General features: G+C 45.0%; 1 protein-coding gene across 1 annotated transcript in view; it reads left to right on the forward strand.

The window, feature by feature from the left end:
* The window catches only part of MYO7A (myosin VIIA), a 434,990-nt gene that overhangs the window by 90,964 nt on the left and 321,180 nt on the right, over positions 1-22,846 (forward strand). The window contains exons 5-9 of the mRNA XM_069203910.1: positions 2,938-3,059; positions 8,237-8,379; positions 16,079-16,192; positions 17,949-18,102; positions 21,338-21,414. Coding sequence (XP_069060011.1) covers positions 2,938-3,059; positions 8,237-8,379; positions 16,079-16,192; positions 17,949-18,102; positions 21,338-21,414 — 610 coding nt within the window. The remainder of the gene's footprint in view (positions 1-2,937; positions 3,060-8,236; positions 8,380-16,078; positions 16,193-17,948; positions 18,103-21,337; positions 21,415-22,846) is intronic.

Here is a 22,846-nt window from a genome sequence, read left to right on the forward strand (position 1 = left end):
ATGAGGATTTCTGTCTTGTGTGTGTTTAACTTGAGGTGGCTTGATTCCATCCAGCTGGCGATGGCGTGAAGTCCGTTGTGGAGGTCGTTCTTTGCAGTTGTAGGGTCTTTTGTGAGGGAGAGGATGAGATGAGTTTCGTCTGCGTAGGAAACTATGTTGATGTGGTGGGTTCATGCGATGTTGGCGAGGGGGGCCATGTAAACGTTAAAGAGCATGGGGCTGAGCGAAGATCCTTGGGGAATGCCACAGATGATTCTGGAGGCTTCTGACAGGAACGGTGGGAGGCGGACTCTCTGGGTTCCTTGTCGCAGATTCCAGCGTTGTGGAGGCGTGTGCGGAGAGTGTAATGACATACCGTGTCGAAAGCTGCAGAGAGGTCCAGGAGGATGAGTGCTGCTGTTTCTCCTTCGTCGAGCATGGTCCTAATGTCGTCTGTGGCAGCAATGAGTGCAGTCTCGGTGCTGTGGTTTCTGCGGAATCCGGATTGGGAGGTGTCGGAGGTTCCAGGAACCGGTATAGTTGGCTGTTTATGATTTTTTCGATGACCTTGGCTGGGAAGGGGGGGAAGGAGATCGTCTGGTAGTTCTTGGGGTCATCTGGGTCTGCCTTTGGTTTCTTCAGCAGGGCGTTGATTTCTGCATGCTTCCATCTTTCTGGGAAGGTGGCTGACTCGAAGGAGCTGTTGATGGTTTTGCAGAGGTGGGGGGCGATGATGATGTTTGCCTTATTGAAGATATGGTGTGGGCAGGGGTCCGATGGTGATCCGGAGTGGATGGAGATCATGGTGGTGGCGGTGTCCTCTATGTTGACGGGGGTCTAGGTGTCGAGGAGGTGGGTGTTGCTTGGAGCGTTGGGTTCTTGGGTGTTTGTAGTCAGCTGGTGGGTCTGGGGTTTGAAGCTATTGTGGATTTCTTCTATCTTTCGACGGAAGTGGGTTGCCAGTGAGTTGCAGAACTCCTGTGATGGCGGGGGTTCGTTGGAGCAGGTCCTGGGGGTGGGACTCAATGATTTGCATTGTTTCATTACATTTATTAGGCATTAACATCAGTTTATCTTCTTTGTTTTCTTCCCTTCCATTTTAAATAATTTCTAAATAATAAAGGGTGATGATTCCCCAATATGACAAATTTGTAGTTTCATGAAGGCCGTCACAGTAAAGTGGTGAGTTTTGAGATCTTGGGCTTCAGTAGGTGAAGCCTTAGCACGGTCAATCTTGACAAGCGCCCACAGCATCTCCTCGCTCATTTGTACTGCACTAGTGCATCATGGTGGAATACCGGGGCACGAGAGGATGGACAACCCTGTCTAAGGTTGCATGCTTGTCACTTACAACTGGGGTGCTCCTCAGCAGCACAAGCAAGATCACTAAGCTGGGGCAAGCAGAGCACAAAATGTTCATCATTTAGGGGTGCAGATTGTGTTCCTGCAACAGGAATGGACTTATTCAGGTGAAATGGAAGAAAGCAGAACACATCAGAAGTGGTCCTCGAAGAGAATGCCCAGGTGGAAGTGCAACCCAAGGAGGTGCCATTGAGGGGGTAGAAAGGAGTTGGGAGTTGGTTCCTGCGCCCTCCACCACTGCATGCACAGGAGTATTCGAAACAGAGAGAGTAAAGAGGTAAAAAGAAACAGAAAGAGTGAGACAGACAAAGAGATTAACAGACAGAAACTGATTAAAAGGACCGGAATGGGGAAATTAAGTAGATATGGGGGGACACTGGCAGAGAGAGTTAGAGAAAACCAAAGTGAAAGTGCACTTGATACCAGTTCTTTTACACACAAACATATTCCTTATAACACTTTAATAAATAAGAATGCAAAGAGCACATTCGCAAAGCTACCCCACCACCTACACGTACTAGATTTAGACGTGGGTTTAGTAGACCAGGAAAGAATATTGCAATTATTTGTGAGCACCTAGTCCCATATTTGTACTTTTCTAGCGCCGCATTTGTGTCATTATTTGACGCAAAAGCGGCCCAAACGTACACAATACAAGTGTATTTTGTAAGTTTGCGCTGATTTTGCGTCAAAAAACGACGCAAATGCAGCGCTAAAAAAGTTTAAATATGGGCCCTAGAGAGTTATGTGTTTGTGGTGGTCACCAAGTTGCCTACTCCTATTACTCTGTACAGCAGCGTGGCTATCAATGGTGCAGCAGCTGCAGTGGCACCAGGGCCCAGATTGCTGCACTGTAGCAACTACTGACCTGCATTGTGGGGATCATTTTCCTTGTTTGCACTAGAACCCATAGCATGCTTGCTTCCCCAGCCCCCTGTCCAAACAATTACTGCCTTTGAATCCACACAATTTGCAGACTTTTACAATCTTCTTAGAGAAATATCGCAGATATTGCTTTAGTGAATCAGGATCTAGTGGAGAAGATAACACATTCCACTCTGTGCTCACACGTTCCACTTACATGTGCAAAGTTTTTTTGTCTATCGGGCCCACTGTAATCAGATTAAAATGACACCATGCTGCTCAAAATGCATAATATAAAATTGTGTTTAAGTAGACTCACTACACTTGCACCAGATGAGCCTGAATTTTCTTAGCTGCAAATACAGAAATAGCTGTACAAAAATGTCAATTTTCGATTTTGAACTCAGATGGGTGCCGCCTATTAAGTGATGTAATTATTTGTGAAATAATGAGCATGGATTCACAGAGATGTATATGGAAACGTACTGAAACACTGGAGAGAAGGATGAACAGTTGAGACTTTGCTCAATTTTATCTACAGTCCACTGAAATATTTTAACAGGCATTTTTGTGGACATTGATTGACCATCAGGGGTTAGAAACTGATTGACTTAGGTGATCATTCACCACTGCACAGACACTTGGTAACATAGTGACAGCTCAGCAGTGCTATCTTAGGATGGATACGCCTTGCTGCGAAGAAGTTAATTTGTTTCTGTTCCATTTCACCAGTGGGGAGTCCGGTGCCGGGAAGACGGAAAGCACTAAACTCATCCTGCAGTTCCTGGCGGCCATCAGCGGTCAGCACTCCTGGATAGAGCAACAGGTGCTGGAAGCCAATCCCATCCTCGAAGGTGAGGAAATAATGAAGGAAAACCCGATTTACTGAAGGGTCAGCTGAAACAAGGGAGCTCATGGGAGAAAACTAGAACTTCCTTCCAGGAAACTCAAAATATCTAGAAAGAGACATGGGGCATTTAACTTGTTTTTATAGCAAATTGAAGTGCAAAAGTGTGTGTGTTATATTTATCTTAGGTTTGTATTGGAAGGGTATCCTCGCAGCATAAAAAACTATGGTGAGAGCTACTTTAACACGGTTTAAACATTGCATGTGTGCTCTACAGTAGAGCACACATGTAAAGTTTGAAAAGTTTGGAGAAATAAAAACATTTCTCCAACTTAACTCCTGCCTTGAGGATGTGTTTTGTGACACATATAGCTGTCTACAATTGTTAGTAGATATTGCATTGCATCAAAACCCATGAGTAGTATCATGGGAATGCCCGTGTACCACCCATGGGGTGTCCCTTGATGTAAAGCAGAGCAAAGTTCTACTTCGTGTTACCTTTAGGTAACTTTCCACTGAGCAGGGGCGGCTCCCTCGCCAGCAGCAGCAGCTGCAAAGCTTTTACAGTAAAAACATAATAAACTATTGCCCATATTTATGGATGGTTAGCGTCGCATTAGTGCCATTTATTTTGCCGCTAAAGTGGCACTATCATAACTCCATATTTAAAAGATGCTAGACCCACCTAGCGTCAAAATATTGGAGTTAGTGCCATGTTTAGGATGAGTATAACTATCTTGCGTCAATGAGATGCAAGGTGGGCGCTCCCATCCTATACACAACGCTAACCCCATAGCGTCATATTTACATTCAGGTGCAAAAATCGATGCGCATGGTGGAGGTGGGCCTAAATGATGGTGCAAAGCCCGTTTAGCGCCATTATTTAACGCCAGTGTCAGAGCAGGCGTTAGGGTGCAGATAGGCCCATTTCCATGGCTAAGCACCATGGAATGGGCACAAATATGCCCAACCCAAACCCCGCAAACACCACCAGCCACACCACAGGGACACTACAGGAGAGGGGACCCCATCCCAGGTAAGTTTAGATGAGTATATATATATTTTTTCATAAGTGCCATTGGGAGCCCCTGACATGGGGCCCTCTGCCTGGCACTGGGTATTTAGGGCTTGCCCAGGAGACACTGTTTTCCTGTGTTGGGCATTGGGATGGTGGGCATAACTCCTGTCTCAACTTTGACAGGAGTAATTTTTGTGGCTGCTTGTGCATCTGAAAATTATGCTAGACTGATTAGCGGCAGAATTTTTGCCACTAACCAGCCTAACGTCATTTCTGACCCACTAGCGCCATTCCCTATAATGTCATCCCCCCCGGCTGGCATCTTTTTATTTGACGCTAGCCGTTCCTTAGCGCCATTCTGCGTCATTACATAAATATGGTGTACGGATGGCTTTAAGGAATGGTGTTAGCTCGTGCTAAATAAAAAGACACACAACTGCGTTAGCACAGTTGTGCGTCATTTTACATAAATATGGGCCTACATTTATTATGTTTTTACTGCAAAAGAGGCGGGCTACAGGTTTGACAGGGAAAGAGGGGGAGTGCACAGCACTGTCGTCTCGGGCCAGCCAAACATACATGCGCACTAGCCTCTCTCCAACTCGGCAATGCAGTGCCAGGTTGGAGAGAGCAGGCAGAGGCGCCCACTCTGCCTCGGAGCGCCCTGGCTGAGCGATCCGTCCAATCCTACCACTGCTTTCATGCTGCTGACAGCATGAAAGCAGCAGTAGGATTGCACGCAGGGCAGGCTGGGAGCCTGAGCGTGTGCCTGCAGCTGAGGAGCGGCATGGTGGTGGCGTGGTAAAAAAGGTAAGTTTTTGTTTTTTATTATTATTTTTTTTTTTTGGTCACTCTCCCCCATCCCTCTGTCACGTGCCGAGCTGCCCGGCCCTTCTCCCTCCAGCGAGCTGCGACTGCCACTGAAAGACGTTTTCCACTGGAAAGTAATTTACAAATCAACACTTTGCTTCAGGTTTACATCATTTTGTTTGACTTTAGAATGGTGCAAGGTGTTAATAAATCTGCCCCATGGTATATGAAGTCACACTTAAATGCCCATAGTGTTTGTCAATGCCATTAGGAATTTCGGACCTTAGACATGAGCTAGTATGGTACTTTCGGTGATGTGACCCTCTGTTTGAAAGCATCCCTCTGATTTCTTCTCCTGTCACACTTATTTCACCCTGTAATCAATCCAAAAAGACCATGATAACTGCATTGCTGTGTGAAATAGGCATGTTCTTCATTTGTTTGAACAAAAGCATTAGGGTGCTGGTGGTATTGAATGTCTTCTGACGGTGTGTGCGTGCGCCTGTGTGTGTGTGTATGTGTGTGTGTGTGAGGTTGTGTGTATGCGGGTGTGTGTGAACCACAGTAGTATACTACAGTAGCTACCTTCCATTCTCGAAATTTAGATTCACTTACTGAGCCATCTATTAAACATTCGTCTTTTATTTCATTGCTTGTCATTTGTCGGAATCTTTCATAAACCTTATCTGTGTCCATGTAATATGTCAAAAATATGTTCATTAAATAATGTCAAATAAGCCTATGTTTTTAAGAAAAATACTTTTTTCTATTCCTCTGTTGAAGTTGGAGGCAGACGTTCTTACCCTTTCTCAGTTCTCCATGCTGGGTATGTGAGGTCCATCTTAGAAGAGGAAGGCGAGGGAGCCTGCAGAGCTTAGGTGTGGATCGAAAGTGAAGTTGTGTGGGTGACCTATTCTTTAAAATACACATAGAATGTGCTTTGGCTCCACACAGAGAACTATTTCTCTCGCACCTCATGCTATTCGCTACTTGGTGAATTGTTCCATCATCTAGGGAGTGCTTCCACTGGAATGCACAAGGGAGTGTATTACATTTGAAGAGTACACATGATCATCACACTGTCTGACACATTCATTTCTTTATCTTCCATATGCATGCTGTAAAGAAAACAACATTTTTGCTACTTTTCCCAGCATTGGCAAAGGCAACCTGGTTGGCTTTAATTTGCAAAACAGAACTTGTACACCGAACACATATGAATTGAATTTGTGACTCTGTGTTTAAGCACAGTGTTGCCAATGCTTGTTGAGAATAACCTAGCAAATTCCTGCATTTCAGATTTTGACACAGCCTCAGTGATGGCTGTTTTTTGTCAGCTGTATTATGATATTTGCTAGTGATGGCAACTGCTATACAGAAATGGCTCTCCAGAGGTTTCCCACTTTGTAAGGAACAACTTCAGACAAAAACAAGGAGGCTTCATTATTTGGGAATACATTACTCTCTCAATGGGGCTTATGCACAGATGCCAGTTCATTGCCAGTCAATATTAACCCTATCTATGGAGTTTTAACTCAAGGAGAAATATCAAATGGAGAGAGTAATGTTAAACAAATGTTATCAAATAATTTCCCCCAAATGAGGTCTTTCTGCTTTCCAAACAATCTACATGGCCTGTTCAATATGCTTTTTTTCTTGAGTGATTAAGGAGACTGCATAATTTAAATACTAGGATATATGCACCATGGCATTGTCAGCCAAACAAACAGGAGTCAGATAAATGAAGCAATTGCACACACGAGTTGTTTTGTTCAGGCCTCCTCATGTAAATCAGTGCACACGCTTGAGGGTAACCCTGAGCGTGACATGTATGAAGCAGTTTTAATGTTGCAGCAGCAATCAGGATGGCTCAAAATGTGCCTTATGAATGAAAACAGGAAGCTAAACACAACAACTTTGCAGACCTTTTGTTCTTTCATTGATACCAGGCTGGTGGCCCACAATCGTGGGATTTTGGGGCATCACAGGTAATAGAAGGCAAACAGGGGACTTGGTCTGGTGCGCAAATGGCCAGTGCTGATATAGGGACAATGTGGGCTGGTGTCTAGTTATGGAGCGAGGACAGGAGAAGGAATTAAAAGATGTACTGAGGGATGGGGAAGGCGTGGAGGCCAGCAGTGGACTGGGAGCTAAACTCGAAGCGCTGTAAACTGCGTTTATTCTAGCCTGCTAGTGCAGAATGAATATAGTGACTGAGTAAGACCACCTCCAGGAGGAGTTGCAGAGAGAGAAAATTATTCGGTTTTCTTTAAGAAAAGTATGTTCCCTGAAAGCTGTTTGCTTGCTGGACAGAAGATATTCCTTTGGTTCATCTGCCCATAAAAATACGTCCCCTGGTCCTCAGCCTACCGGGGAGTTTCCCTATGTCCCATCTGGCCAGTCCAGCTTTGGGGAAGGTCGGACATGCTGCCATTTACATAAAGAGAAGCTGGTCACAAAATGTGGAATTACAGGGATATGGCAAAGGCTGCTGGCAGAGGTTTTTAAGTACAACTTAAAATAGCTCTGAGTGACTGTACTTCTGATTATGGACATGAAGAATATCAACATACAGGAATATCAAGAATAGAATATCGAGGGACAAAATATCAAAAGGTAGGTGCATATAGGGAAGTACAGATTTACTATTGAAGACACATGCACCACCTAGGTATGTATGTGGGGTTACATATAGAAAACCTAGATGTACCGTCCCATTTTTTTGCTATTTTCTCCTCGATATTTAGTACCATCAATCGTCTGACTTCAATATTTAATATGCACACTCCTCCGTGGTGCGTGACTGCATGTGCCACCTGATATAAAGCGTATTGCGAGAGTCTTGTGATAAACCACTTCACAAGTCATGTAAGATCACTTGAAGTGTCAGAGGGAAATCAGGGCATGAGTGATGTGACTGTAAAGTAGGAGACTGCTGATCCAATTCTTAACATTTTCCACCTAACTATGCTTAACTCAAGGGCACAAACATAACTCCCCAGATCCCCATTCACAATCTGTGGAATTTATACACAAAGATGAATTGTCTGCTTGGCCTAACGGTGCAGTGGTTTCATGTTAATGAAAATTTCCCTTTTTAATTCATCACACTGGCCCTATCCACACAACACTGGGTAACTTATTGACTTCTAGTTTTCTGAAACTTAACATGCCGTGCTCAAAATGTGTAGCTTTAATGTCATATTGAAAAAAATGGCTTTTTGACTACTTACCAGGGCCTTTAAATTTAGGATTACCTGACTTCTTTAGTAATTGCTATTTAAGTTAAACTAAAACAGAAATTTGTTCACTCAGATGATGGTCAGCCGTGTCTGTTTGGCATGTGTTTTTTTCAGCTTTTGGCAACGCAAAGACTATCCGTAATGATAACTCCAGCCGCTTTGGTAAATACATCGATATCCATTTCAACAAAAAAGGAGCCATTGAAGGGGCAAAGATTGAGCAGTATCTGCTGGAGAAGTCTAGAGTCTGTAGACAGGTAAGATCACTTTTTTTTGCCAGTTAGTGTAAATATGGTGTTCACATTTGTGTGCTGAGCCAACTGAGGCAGAACCAGGCAACCATCCATATTCACCTGTTTGCCTGAGCCTGGTCAGGTTCTGGCCCAAAGGTTGACTTGTGTCAGTGTGCTTTGATGTGTTTGTGTGTAAGGCACAGTGTTTACCTTATTGGCCCCTGTTAGAAATGGGGTTTTTGGTTGGCAGTCAGGTTGCCCTCTGTCCAAGCAAGAACCCTCACTCTAGTCAGGGTAAGTCACACACAATCCAAATTATCCTGTGCCCACCCTCTGGTAGCTTGGCACGAGCAGTCAGGCTTAACTTAGAAGGCAATGTGTAAAGTATTTGTGCAATAAATCATACAATAACACCATATAGCACCACAAAAATACACCACACAGTGTTTAGAAAAATATAGACTATTTATCTGGATATTTGTAGATCAACACAATAAAAGATGCAATAAGAATTTGTAGGAATATCACTGAAAAGTGATATTAAGTGTTTTAAGTCTTTAAAAAGCAAACAAAGTCTCTTTCAAGCACACAGTACCTGGTTTGGAGTGGCAAATCTCCGCAGAGGAGGAGATGCGTGGAAAAATGGTGTGTGCGCCGGTTTCGCCCCTTCACACACGGACTCGCGTCGTTATTTTCCACGCGGGGAGACATGCGTCGTTCTGCGGGAAGAAAAATGGTGTGCGCGTCGGTTTCGCCCCTTCACACACGGACCTGCATAGGTATTTTTCACTCGGGGAAGACGTGCGTCATTTTCCGGCACGCGGGCCGACTCCTTCTATGGTTTGCGGGATTACCAGATGTCCCAGGGTCTGTGCGTGGATTCCTCGGCTTGTTATCTGGCTGCACGTCGTTCCGGGAGGCTGTGCGTGGAATTTTCTTTCACACGGCAGGCGGTTGCGTCGATTTCCTCTCTGGAAGCCGGGCGGCGTTGTCCATGCGAGGCCATGCGTCGAAGTTCCGGTCGGCCCGTAGGCGTCACGTCGGGCCGCGTCGGCGTGCAGCGATTTTCTCACCGCGGAGCAAGCTGTGCGCCGAAATTTTCAGCGCACGAGGAGTCCAAATGAAAAAGAGAAGTCTTTTTGGTCCTGAGACTTCAGGGGACAGGAGGCAAGCTCTATCCAAGCCCTTGGAGAGCACTTTGGCAGCCAGGCAGCAGGCCAACAGCAAGGCAGCAGTCCTTTGTAGAAAGCAGACAGGTGAGTCCTTTGAGCAGCCAGGCAGTTCTTCTTGGCAGGATGCAGGTTCTGGTTCAGGTTTCTTCTCCAGCAAGTGTCTGAGGTGGTAGGGCAAAGGCCCTGTTTTACACCCAAATGTGCCTTTGAAGTGAGGGAGACTTCAAAGAGTGGCTTAGAAGTGCACCAGGTCCCCTTTCAGTTCAATCCTGTCTGCCAGGGTCCCAGTAGGGGGTGTGGCAGTCCTTTGTGTCAGAGCAGGCCCTCCACCCTCCCAGCCCAGGAAGACCCATTCCAAATGCAGATGTATGCAAGTGAGGCTGAGTACCCTGTGTTCGGGGTGTGTCTGATTGAATGCACAAGGAGCTGTCAACTAAACCTAGCCAGACGTGGATTGTAAGGCACAGAAAGATTTAAGTGCAGAGAAATGCTCACTTTCTAAAAGTGGCATTTCTAAAATAGTAATATTAAATCCAACTTCACCAGTCAGCAGGATTTTGTATTACCATTCTGGCCATACTAAATATGACCTTCCTACTCCCTGCAGATCAGCACCTGTCACTTCAACAATGTGTGAGGGCAGCCCCAATGTTAGCCTATGAAGGGAGCAGGCCTCACAGTAGTGTAAAAACGAATTTAGGATTTGTACACTACCAGGACATGTAACTACACAGGTACATGTCCTGCCTTTTACCCACACAGCACCCTGCTCTAGGGGTTACCTAGGGCACACATTAGAGGTGACTTATGTGTAGAAAAAGGGGAGCTTGAGGCTTGGCAAGTACTTTTGAATGCCAAGTCGAAGTGGCAGTGAAACTGCACACACAGGCCTTGCAATGGCAGGCCTGGGACAAGGTAAAGGGGCTACTTGAGTGGGTGGCACAACCAGTGCTGCAGGCCCACTAGTAGCATTTAATCTACAGGCCCTAGGCACATACAGTGCACATTACTAGGGACTTATAAGTATATTAAATAGTCCAATTGGGTATGATCCAAGGTTACCATGTTTAAAGGGAGAGAGCATATGTACTTTAGCACTGGCTAGCAGTGGTAAAGTGCACAGAGTCTAAGAGCCAGCAAAAACAAAGTCCAAAAAGTGTAGGGAGGCAGGCAAAAAGTTAGGGGTGACCACCCTAAAGCATGTCAGGTCTAACAGCCCCCATTCCAAATTAGCCGGAATTTGGTGCAGGAATACTAGGAAGACCAGAATCTCGGTCGAAGGGCTGTATCTCGCACCAAATTCTGGCTATTCCAGATTATTTGCCAGAATGTGGAATAACTACCCTTGCCCCTGCAGCAGCAAAGACACACCCGGCATCTCTAGATACTAAATTATTGGGTCCAGAGTTTACAGACCCAATCCCCATCCCAGGTAGACTTGTAATTGCAATTGAAGAAACTTCTTTTGGAGTTATGACTCCAGTGACATACTTCAACCCGTAATGAGGGCCTTAGTGTCGGGAGAGAGTCAGTTTAACTAAGTGGCACCTACCTAAAAATAAATGTATTGACATCTTTCCTAAAATCCAAGTGATTTTTGTTTTGATGAAGAGTCACTGGGAGTTTATTCCTCAGTTAAGGGCTAAAAAGAGCAAGGAAACTCAACCACAACAAGACCTTTTTATCCTCGGCTGCCTGATCTCAACAGCCTCTGGGGTTTCTGTGTTCTGTACTTGGCAATTTAGCAGGGTGTGACTGGGACAGAAAATAGGCCTGGCTACCAAATAAAAAATTGCCACCTTTAGCTAATTAGCTACCTAAAAAGGTGGCCCACATTTGCAAATCAGGGCAGTTTTAAACTTTGAAAGGCAAGCTGTATTGCTGTCAGGCAGGGTATGGGAGACTGCTTGCATTTATTTGTGCTTGCTGGAGGCGATGTTTGTGGTAGTATCAGAAAAGTCAACAGTAAAATAAAAACACTGTCCGCCAAACCATAAAAGAGGTCCATAAACAGCCAAAAACAGCCAACACACTGATCTGTCCAACCAGCCCTTAGGGCACTGCCAGATAGCTCTATAGTGGAGTCTGACCCTGCAATTTAGACACAAGTGAAGGCTTTTACGCAATCATTAGATCCTGGCGGATGATCCTCTGGTCCCCCGGGGTGGGACGAAGGCCATGGCTTCCGGCCCCTAATGGAGAACCGTTTAGAGATCCCTGCCTCTGTTTTTGATCTCTCTGCTGCCGTGACACCCTTCACAACCCTGAAAGTTTGTTGAGCAGGCAGCCAATGGTGCCACCACGCAAGAGGAAGGGGCGGATGGGAACCAAGGTAGAGTCCGTGCTCCAGCTGAATACTCACTATGGCTGTTAAATACGGCAAGGGACTGTCTGCCAGTGACCTGGAAAAGATTGACACCAAATTACTTGTGTTATATATATTCACCTCTTAAGTGCCTGAACCAAATCGTTCCTGCATGGTGTAGGGCTTTGCAATTTGCTGGTTGCCAAGGAAGATACGGATGCACAGCATAGGCATTCTGGGAAGCTTTGCTTTTCAAAGATTCCCACAGGTTCTCACATCCCACGATTGTCAGCAGGAGCAGCTCTGCTGGTGCTGTCTCTGGACTTTCCAATTCATTCTGCCCTGTAGCCAGTACTGAGGTCCAGAGCCCAAGGGGCCATCAATATAAATAATGAACACATTGCTGACCGTTAATCTTCATTACCCTGACTTTGAGTCCATCTCGTCCCAGGCTGCATTCGTAATGGCTGGGTAGATGAGGACGGAGATGAGGGGCTAATGCAGCGGGTGGTGGCTCCCTATGTAGACGTTTCAAAAGACAGTCTTCTGGACAAGTGGAAGGGGGTCAGAAGGATGATGAAAAAGCACTAGTGTTACACAACCTGAAAAGAAATCAAGCATAACCCAGAAAAAAAAGATGTTGCTCTAAACAAGAAACCACAACACTAAAGTATTGGAGGCTTCTTGATAGCATATACAGTAGAGATTGTCCACAAAAAGGTTGAGGAATTCACTGTCACCTTCTGAGTAGGACAAAATAATTCAAATAATTAATAAAATGTCTCTACACTGAAGGTGGAATCATGTAGCAGGTTCAACAACAGAGCTGGAGATCTATAGTGAAGTGTTGCATCAAGCAGGGTACTGGGCGCACTAGACGGGCCTGAGAGTCGAAGTCTCCCATCGGCATCTATGTGTGTATCAGTCTCATTATCCAGAGACAGCTTTGTGGGTACCACTTGCAGATGTTTCCTGAGCTCTGAAATGTGGGGACTGGTGCAAATTATGGTCAGAAATCCTAACTCAGGCGCTGTCATCCAAGTGAGAGGCTCTGATAAATAAACCCCCATATTCAACGACCGCTGATGCTTTGACTCACTGGAGCTATTCTGTAGAGGCCAGCTCTCCCAAGCGCTTGTTCATAACTCCTTGCACAAAGCAGCCAGTGGTTTAAGAGAGGGTTCCGAGAATTGCATGGCTTCGTCAAGGGTGGCCACCTCTTTTCATGCCATCACAGACATTATTTCCAGTTTCATGTGCCAACCGAATGCATTCTGAGTGTTGCAGGCTTGGGTTGCTGCCATAGAACTAAAGAACACATCTGGTATCATTTGTTTATAGATTTAAAGTTCGCGATTGAAGCCAGTGGGGCTAATTCATATGGTCATTTATGAGTACAAGAAGTAGTACCCCTGAAGTGGTATATCACATGCACTTAAATGGCTATATGATGGGGCCTCAAAAGATCTAAAATGTGAATAAAGTTGTATATTCATATACAGTTCCAATAGAAAGTACTGGGTCCTCTTTGCACTTTTATAAATAGGCAGTTGAACATTTCAGAGCTGATCGACCCCAATATCAATGATGACATGGAGTGAGGTGGCCACACTAGCCTTGGCCCAACCGATCTAAGCCTGGGCACAGGCATCAATTATTTGTGTCCTGTGATAGCAGATGTCCTTAAGGAACCCTAAACGTCTTTTACCACCACTAGTCCCAAGAGTCAGAAAGGCCAAGGCCAAGGCAGGTACTAAAATCAAGTAAGACTCCCATATGCCTGTTACATTCTGTAGGTTCTGCCTGTAGAGGAGGAGGGATTTTTGATGGGTAGTATGGTTTGGGAAGGTCACCATTTTTATCAGATATTCAGGGACGGGCTCCAAATTCAGTGCAATAACCTGGACTGACATGTACCGCTAAACATCTGCCACAGTGGTTCCCAACCTTTTGACTTCTGTGGACCCCCAATTTATTAGTACTGGAACCCAGGGACCCCACTAAATCATTATTGGAACCTGGGGACGCGCACCATTGAGTCATTACTGAATTTTGGGGACCTAATCTGTTGGTATCATTGCATATTCTGAGCAGTCACGGACCCCCAGAGGAGGCACCGCGTACCCCCAGGGGTCCTCGGACCACAGGTTGGGATCCACTGATCTACCGAAATGATGCCTGCTGCAGGAATCAGCATACCTTTATTTTTTTCTGCTGAATTCACATTTGTTTTTACTCACAAAGGCAGATTGAAACCCTTCTCCGAAAGCAGAATTGTATCTTCTTTTGTTTCTAGATCTGTAATGACATCTTATACAGCTTGAAATGTTTGTAAACGCTCACTGTTCTTAATTTGCTTCTTCTCAGTCATCCCAGTTGCACCTACAAAAGCCACCACTCTTTCCTGGGAATTGCTGACAATTGTGGTCAGAGTTAAGGTGCACTAAACTTAAGCTTGCCATCTTCCTCACCAGGATTTGTTGAGATGAATGTCAGTGAGTGGCAGCTTGGTATCCTCCAATAAGGTACCTATCCACTGGCCCTTCAATGGCCAATGAGAAGCTCAGGTTTGAAAATTAGGTGTCTGCAAACCTGTCTCCTATCCTAGGCTGTGCTTACTACATTGCTGGAAAGTAGTAGCTGAAGGTGGGACGGCTTAGGGATTGGCTATTGAATGGTGCCAATGTTTGTTTGTTTGTTTGTTTGTTTATGCAAGTATTATATAGTGTTAATATGCTGCCTTACGGTCACTCTGGGGCATCCTAAAACACTGCCAGCAAGAGTACGAAAGCAAAGTCTGGGACTTCAAAGGATATGCACTGGGGGGCAATACTCTTATCCTGGTGGCCCTTTATTAGACATGCACACTAACATGGGCACCCTCACACAAATACACATATGCAGATACACACACACACCCTCACCAGCTTTAGCCCTGGCCCCTTGCTTGCCCACCTTACATTTCAGTTCTAGATATGCCACATCAAGTGGCATTTTAATGCACCTGTTAGGCAAACTTTTTGTTTCTCTAAACAAAAAAAATTAATTGCCCCAACAACCAAGGAGTTTTTTCCCCCTGCACAAGGGGGGCATTCTGTATTTTCTCTGCCTGTATCCACCAACTGTCCCATGGAGTACTTTTGTATGGATATTAAATGATATTAAATGATCCCCACTCCCCCTTTATAGATCGTGTTGACCACTGATATGACCTAGTGGTCCTGTGGCAGATGTACTGCTGGGTCGGAGGTTACTTTGGCAGGTCCAACAGAAACTCCACTATCAGCACCTCAGTGATTCCCCCGACTCTAAATGGCCCAGGTGAGTAGAAGGTTTGGTGGGGTTGGAAGACCGCCAGCTTACGGCATTACTCCTGCTTCACCAAAGCCTCACTGAGGCCCTTGCTCTCCACCATGGTCCCACATCCAACTTTCAGCCTCATTTACTTGCCAGACCATGTCGTCTCCAACACAGGTTTATGGAAATTTTGCACAAAAAGATGGGTCACTACAGTGTGATGGATCACTAACCCCAAGGTGCTAAAGCCTGTTGCCCTGCCACCTTCCATCCCATAGTCAAAACACTTTGGAAATTACACCACGCACAAGTTGTTTTTGCACTGCAAAATGAAGGGGTTTCTCTGATGTTCTAGGGTCCCTATAGAGAAGATGGCAATGCAGCCAGTGACAGCACCATTATCGCACGAGCTGATGTGGTGGATTGCTTTGCCCTAGTAACAGATGGGAAGTTATGAGGTGGCCCTGAGGCAGGATTGGGTGTAAAAAAAATCTCCTGTACTTGTGGGACGGTCATTCTAACCGGTGTGTAATGGGCCCTAGTGCACGGCAGGAAATGGGAACCATGGCCGCTTTTGACCTGTGAAATACAGCAATAACTGGGGTTTAGTAGGCCCCTCAGGCCTCTGGGCCCCGGTGCTGCACCAATGGAAGCTGGTTCCAGCTGGTGCTAAATAAGGTGGCCCTCACCTTAGGAGCGAGGTTGGCCAAGAACAATCAGACCCTAAATGATAGACTTCACTTCCCTTGTTCTTGAGAGTGCAGAAGCAAATGTAGAAACTTAAAAGTGAGTCCCCCAAGGATTAAACAATAAACTTCTATTTGCACTTCAGTTTGCACACAAGCAGAAGAAACGTTTTGAAATATGAATGGGTGTATATAGGTGTAATAACAGATGGCCTCTTCTTCTGAGCAAATACAGAATTATTTGTCTCCATCTAACTATTCAGGCGCAGGATGAGCGGAATTATCATGTGTTTTACTGTATGCTGCAAGGAATGACCCCGGACCAGAAGAAGAAGCTGGCTCTGGGGAAGGCGTCCGACTACAACTACTTGGCGATGGTAAGAGAACCTTGGCCTTGGGGTTAGTGCAGCATGGGAACAAGGTACTGGTCTGGGAAGTTTTCTGGTACTGTTTTTGGCAGACCTCGGGCCAGATTTATGAAACATTCGTGCACTGCGGTGCAGTAACTAAAGTTGCTGCACTGCAGCATGAAAGGGAGAGAGTGAACCACTCCCATATCTACTAAGTATGGTGCTGTTCTCCTCGCTCCCTGTGCTGGAGCACTTTAGGCTTCCATGCGCCTTCGCTGACAACCATGGGCCACAGTGCAAGGGTGTGTGTGTTCTAATATGAAGAGTTTTTGTACTAGAAGGGGACCTTTCCAGAACAAAAAATATCAGTTAACATATTTCCTGTGTTGTATGTGTGCTGTACAATGCAGCACATATGCAAAGTAGGAAATGTAGCTGAAATGAAAGCATTTCTCCTCGTTACGCCTGCCTCGAGAAGTTGTAGAATTGTGGTGTAAATCCCTATCTACGAATGGGTACTTGTATGTTAACCCCTATGGAACACCCATGTATTGCCGCCTTGGAACAAAGTAACACAAAGCAGCTTACAGCGCAATTTGAGTTATTTTGTGAAACTATCAAAACAAATCTTGGTTTGCGTTGGATAGTAAATCCCAGCGTTACATTTTGTGTCTAGTTAGCAAAACCAGGGCAAAATGTCAGAAAATCTGGGGCCATTGTTTTAGATAATGGTGGAATGCCCATCATTGTTCCACAAGGGCTGCTACCATGGCACATTTTTAGGATAAGCACTGACTTTGTAAGTGGTTTTATCTGACTTTAATTGTACACCATTTTATCCCATGCTGCTGTCTTGATAATTGTGCAAGGATGCAGTACCCATGGAGCCACATTGCACGCCCCAAGTTAATGCATGAGAATGTTAGTGCTTCTTTCAAATTCATAGTCTGTACTTGAGTTCAGAATTAGGTTGTGCGCTTTAATCTGAAATCTTATTTTGCTGCTATCTAAACATTTGTGGTTCACCTATCACCCATGTGGGCGCACATATTCATGCTCAGGCCTATGGAAACACACATATGCAGGTGCTCATACGAAGATGCAAATGTACACACAAGGGTATAGATGCACGTGAACACATCGCCAACTCTGCACATCACTGCGAAGACCTACAATGTATTTCAATTAATTCTTACATTAGTAGTCCAGTTCAAAGTCAACTTGGATTACCACAACAGAAAACAGGCTATTAATTGGACAAACACACTGAAAACACTGCGAGGCAGCCCCCACGATTCCCTAAAGACCCCACAAAGACTGCCTCTTTCACTGCCTTCCACACACACACTGTCAATATCCCACAGACACCCAGTGTAGTTACACCTGCAGTGGACCTAATCCTCATATTCCCCAGTTTGTAGTTGTAAACAGCAAATCATCAGGTTTATGCCATTTCAGAGTTTGTAAATTAGTAGCTGGTGTGTAGTATCCACCCAGTTATGCAGTAATGGGGTATAACACCCAAACTGTGCATGCTATTCCCATTTACAACATGCACAGGGTGCACCCACAATTCGAATCAGGCTTTTGCCTGCTACAAATTGTGGGTGCAAAACCCCACAAATTTCAGCCAGAAAACAGCTCTTTTTTTGGAGCAAACAGGATTTTGCTACTAAAACAGGGTTAACATGCTTATTACAGTCAGGGTCAAAGTGCACTGCTTTCTTGTGCATGCAATATCTGTAGCTGTTAATCAGGCATGTATTGTGTGTATGATTGACAGGGTCAGTGCACCACCTGTGATGGCAGGGATGACACCAAGGAGTACGCTAACATACGCTCCGCCATGAAAGTCCTGATGTTCACTGACACCGAGAACTGGGAGATCTCCAGGCTCCTGGCGGCCATATTGCACATGGGGAATCTGCGGTATGAAGGTAAGGCTGGAAGCTGCAGGTCTGTTGTCTTGGGTCTGGCAGCCACCATCATGTGTACTCATGAAATGCTTTTGTACTCAGGAAAGTCCCTTTATGTTGACCATGCTCATGTGTACAGCAAAGACTTTCTCTGCATTCCCAGGTAGTGCAAATTGAGTAACATATCATAGCACCGAGGAAGTGCAGCAACCATCTGCTCTTTAGGCCTTGAATGCATTAAATTATCATGTAAATAAAAATGGAGCATTATAACTGTTTGCTTATTACAGTTTTTGGTACTACTGAACATTCATATATGGCATTGCTTAGTACTAATTCTAGATCCTCTTAGTTGGGGGTCAAACACTACAGCTAAGAGCATAGGCTTCCCTGGTGTATGCCCACCCTCTGACATTTGTGAGACTAAGGGCAATCAAGCAATCACTGAAACAGGCTTTCCATTGTCCTTGGAATCACAGGTGCAGGATACAACTGCAAGCTCACAGAATTACCAAGACCCTCCTCTGTGGGCTTTGACCTTAGATTGTAGAGAGGTAGAACAGTAAAGGTTTACTCTTGGAACGCAGGGTGTGCTTAGTTCAGCTAGCACATTATCTCTTACAAAGAAGATGTTGTTAAAGTAGTGCTACTGTTTTTAGTAAAAGAAGTAGACTTGTATTTTGAAGAAATATTATTAGTAACTTTACAAAGTCACTTTAGGAAATCTTATGGGATAATCTTCACTCTCATTCGAGTTTTGCAGATACTATGTGACTCAATCAATGACTTCTAAAAGACTGCCTGAGATCCATACAGAAATATAATCATACATCTTTAAATGAAAGGCGACAGACTGATCCATGCCAGATTTTGTCAACTACAGTCAGACAGTTCGATATCTCACTTAATTGGTGGGTAAAGGGGGTGTCTTGTACAAAGCTTCCAAAAACTGCACCTGATTCAAGCAGCGACCATCAATAGATTGAGTTGCAAATTTGATGGTTGAAAAGTTGGACAGTGACTGGGCGGAAGCATATGTGCCATACCGCCAAAGTTGGGCCACCCAAAATAAAGGAGATACAATCATCGTAAACAGAGATGAATAGATATGGTTATGCTGCTGAGGGCTCCATGTTGCTGTGGGAATCTCTGGTTCAGTTACAGAGGCGCACAGGTCCTCATGCTTTTGGCCATCATTCCTCGGTGGGACAAAATGGTGCCCAGTGGTTACAGAGGCACACAGGCCCTTACAATTGCCATCAGCACCACTGGGGGACTGAAGGTATATCTCATTGAAGAAGAAACGCATCCCCTCATACTGCCCGTCAGCACTCCTTGGACACTAAAGGCACAAAGAGATCATAGAGGTACATAGAGGTCATGCTCATCCGCGCCACATGGAGAAGACAAATACGGTCATTGTGACAGGAGCACAAGGGTCCTCATACCTCTCATTAGCAAGACTTGGTCTTGAAGAAGCAGTTGTGGAGGCACACGTGCCCTCACCCTTTTTATCAGTGCAGCTCATTGCTGCAATCCTCACTTGTGCTGGGCAGTATCTTAGGCCTACTGATTTGGCTGCTACAGTCTCATCAAACTGCCTCATTGCAGGGAGCAGGGATGCTTCACTTTTGTTCTCAATCAATTTATCTACTCGGATTTGTAAAGAGCGACTAATCACCCAAGAGGGTATCCAGGCGCTGCGTTCTTGTTGGGCTCAGTTGAAAAGCCTTGTTTTTCCCCTTACTAAATTCCTGTAGGGAGGATGCTGTTCCAGTCTGAATGAGGCAGATTCTCCACATGGCAGGTAGCAGAGCATCTTCTAACTTAGGATGCAGCCACTACAAGTACTACTCTCATTCATGGGGTATAGTCCCTACCCCTCCAGGGATGACAGCCAACGATTCTGCCTCTAGTTGTGGACTTCCTTCTCACAGGTGTGTAAAGGCCTTTCAAGTAAAACGTGAACACTGATTATGATAGAGGGGCCAGCTTCACTCAATCAACAGACCTCTCAAAATCAGAGTCGGTCAGACACTCTGAGGGAGGCGTTCGTGTAAAAATGCCTTTGCCACAGCACTATGGCAACCATAGCTCTATGGGAACTGTCACTCAGAGTCTGTGTATTGCAGTCCAGATAATCTCTTGCAGTGTTGCTCAATCAGGGTCTTCTAGAAAAACATGACATGTATGTGGGGTATAGGAAAGCAACCCATCTGTTCAGTTGTTGGCTATGCCTTTGGCTACAGTCATTGCTCAATGTCGCTCCTTCCAGGCTCCAGTCAGTCTTGCTCGAATTAGCAAGGTACAGGATGGATGAGCACAAAGCATCCTTCCTGCTCCATTCAGTGAATGTAAACTTAACCCAAGACACATGCCCCTTGGCTTTACACTGGATTCTACAGGGATGGAGAAACAAAGAAACAGCACAGGGAGACCGTCTCTGAATATTAAGATTATCCCATGTCTACATCTCCTTACAGGTATGGGATTGCATAACTCAGTTGAATATCTTAATATTTATTTCTGAAATAAACAGTCTTTAGAGCTCCTTGGGTAGTAATACCAATTTTGCTACTCATATAGCTCACAACTGAGCGTTAGAAATGTATTAAGTTTCTGCATTCCCAAAACCTGTTTCCAATCCCTGGAGTGATTCCCTGTATAACGGGGGTAAAAAGGCAAAATCTGTGGTGAGACTTTATACAATGTATCTGGAGCGAGACAGAGCATCTATCTATTAAAACACATCATACGACGAAAATTGGCAACCGTTAGATTTAAATGTGTAAAACTGTTCCTCTCGTGCCACCCTTCTATCAAAGCGACTTCCAAGTCCAATGGTCCTCATTGACTTCTGATATCCACTAGCATTTTTACTGTTTTGTGCTGTAAAAAGCATAACAAAATCCCAATTTGATATATTTTTTTTTGTTTTGGGCAGAATAGCCATTTTTTCAAATCTGCTGTATTTCCGATAGAATCCGTGCATAAGGATTCAAAAACCTGCTGTATTTTCGATATAATCCGTGGATAAGGATTTAAAAATCTGCTGTATTTTCCTTATAATCAGAGATCAAGGATTTAAACATGATTCCTTGCGTGTAGGCCCAGTGAAGTTAGCTAATGCCAGAGGCAATCATGACTGAAATAAATCTAAAGTGTGCACAATGTTGTGTCTGTTGTATTTTGTGTAATGTTGTACTACCTGCTCAAGGATGCTTACAGGTTTTATTGTTTACGCATTTCCATACAGCACGCAGCTACGACAACCTGGATGCGTGTGAGGTGGTTTACTCTACGTCATTAACTACAGCTGCATCATTACTCGAGGTAAGTGTGTACACTACAGTGTAATATCATTTATTCTTCAGGTGTATATATTTAGTGCAGTGGGCACGTTTTCACAAAGGCAGGCCATTTCAAATAAGGATGCAAACTGCAGAAGATCCACTAACATTCCAGGGACTGGCGGCTGGTATATCAAGGCGGTTGGTGGTCTGCCCACTCGTGTAGTTGCTGCCACTCAATGTAATAGTAAATAGATCCTGTCAGTGTAGCTGCACAGGCTCACAGCATACCTTTCATGTCTGGTCTGTGGTCCTCTGCCTGTCACCTAGCTCCTACACCCAGTATGGAGGCATCACTTTACGGGGACATGTTGCTGGTGGTTCCAAGACATGTAGCTGGCAGTTCCAAGCCTCCTCCGAAGTTATAGAACAGCAGTCCTGCCCAGGGGTGTACCCAGACGTGGCTTGGGAAAGGTCTGCTAACTAGCTATCTTAATTTTTTTGCTGCTCCTGAGTCTGTCTAAAACGATGGGAGAGCCCCCTTCTAGCCTTGCCTCCAGGGAAGCACACCCTTAAGGTTCTGAGCACGCCTTTCACAGAGGCTTCAGCATTATAGGCACCCCAATATTTCTCTCTCACACAGCTCAGAGCATTTTAGCCCAAGCAGACTTTAAAATCACCTGTCCATCAACCTGGCCAATCCTACTGTCACACTGTGCACCAAGGTAACCTGTCCATGTTCATGCAATCCATCAAACATCCCTCGATTTACCAGGGTGGACTGAGTTACCCTAACCCCGCAGTGCTGTGGAGGACACTGCCACATAAGAGGACCAAGCGTAACCTACACACCGCTTCTCAGTAATGCTTTTCACCCCTGCAAATGTGTGGGGTTGCCCTTTTAATATCGATTTGCATTTTTATCATCTCCAAGATATTAAATTACAGTTTATCCTCCAGGAAAGTAGATGTGAAATTACAAAGGAAGTCTGCACTTCCTGCCTGGGTACCTTCATGCTTTAGTGATTGTCAATATGTTTGCAATCTTTATATGTGCAGGTGGACATTTTTGTCCTTCATATTGTGACATACAATCACTCTGACCCAGTCACAGCACTCATGGAAGCACTGCTTCCACGGGAAGGGGCCAGTACAAAATGATGATTTATAGTGTAAAGTAAACCCCACAGTGCCGAGTCATCTGGTTGACCCAGTCAGTACCCACCATTAGGTCCTCCAAAGATGAAGACAAGCACCAGCAGCCAGGAGCTCCCTTTCAAAGCTCTGGCAGTGTGCTTTGTCACACCTAGAACTGATGCTGGTGAAATTGTTGTCCTTGCCTCACAAAGGGGTTACCTGGCATGGCAGAAGGCCAATTTCAATTTTTGCCAGTTCTGTATGATACCTGGAGCTGTGTAGAGGACGTCAGACACACTACGTGGATACTTTTACATAGTCGCAACCATGGCGTGCCA

Source organism: Pleurodeles waltl, chromosome 8 (genome assembly GCF_031143425.1).
Source record: "Pleurodeles waltl isolate 20211129_DDA chromosome 8, aPleWal1.hap1.20221129, whole genome shotgun sequence".
NCBI classification, from domain to species: Eukaryota; Metazoa; Chordata; class Amphibia; order Caudata; family Salamandridae; genus Pleurodeles; species Pleurodeles waltl.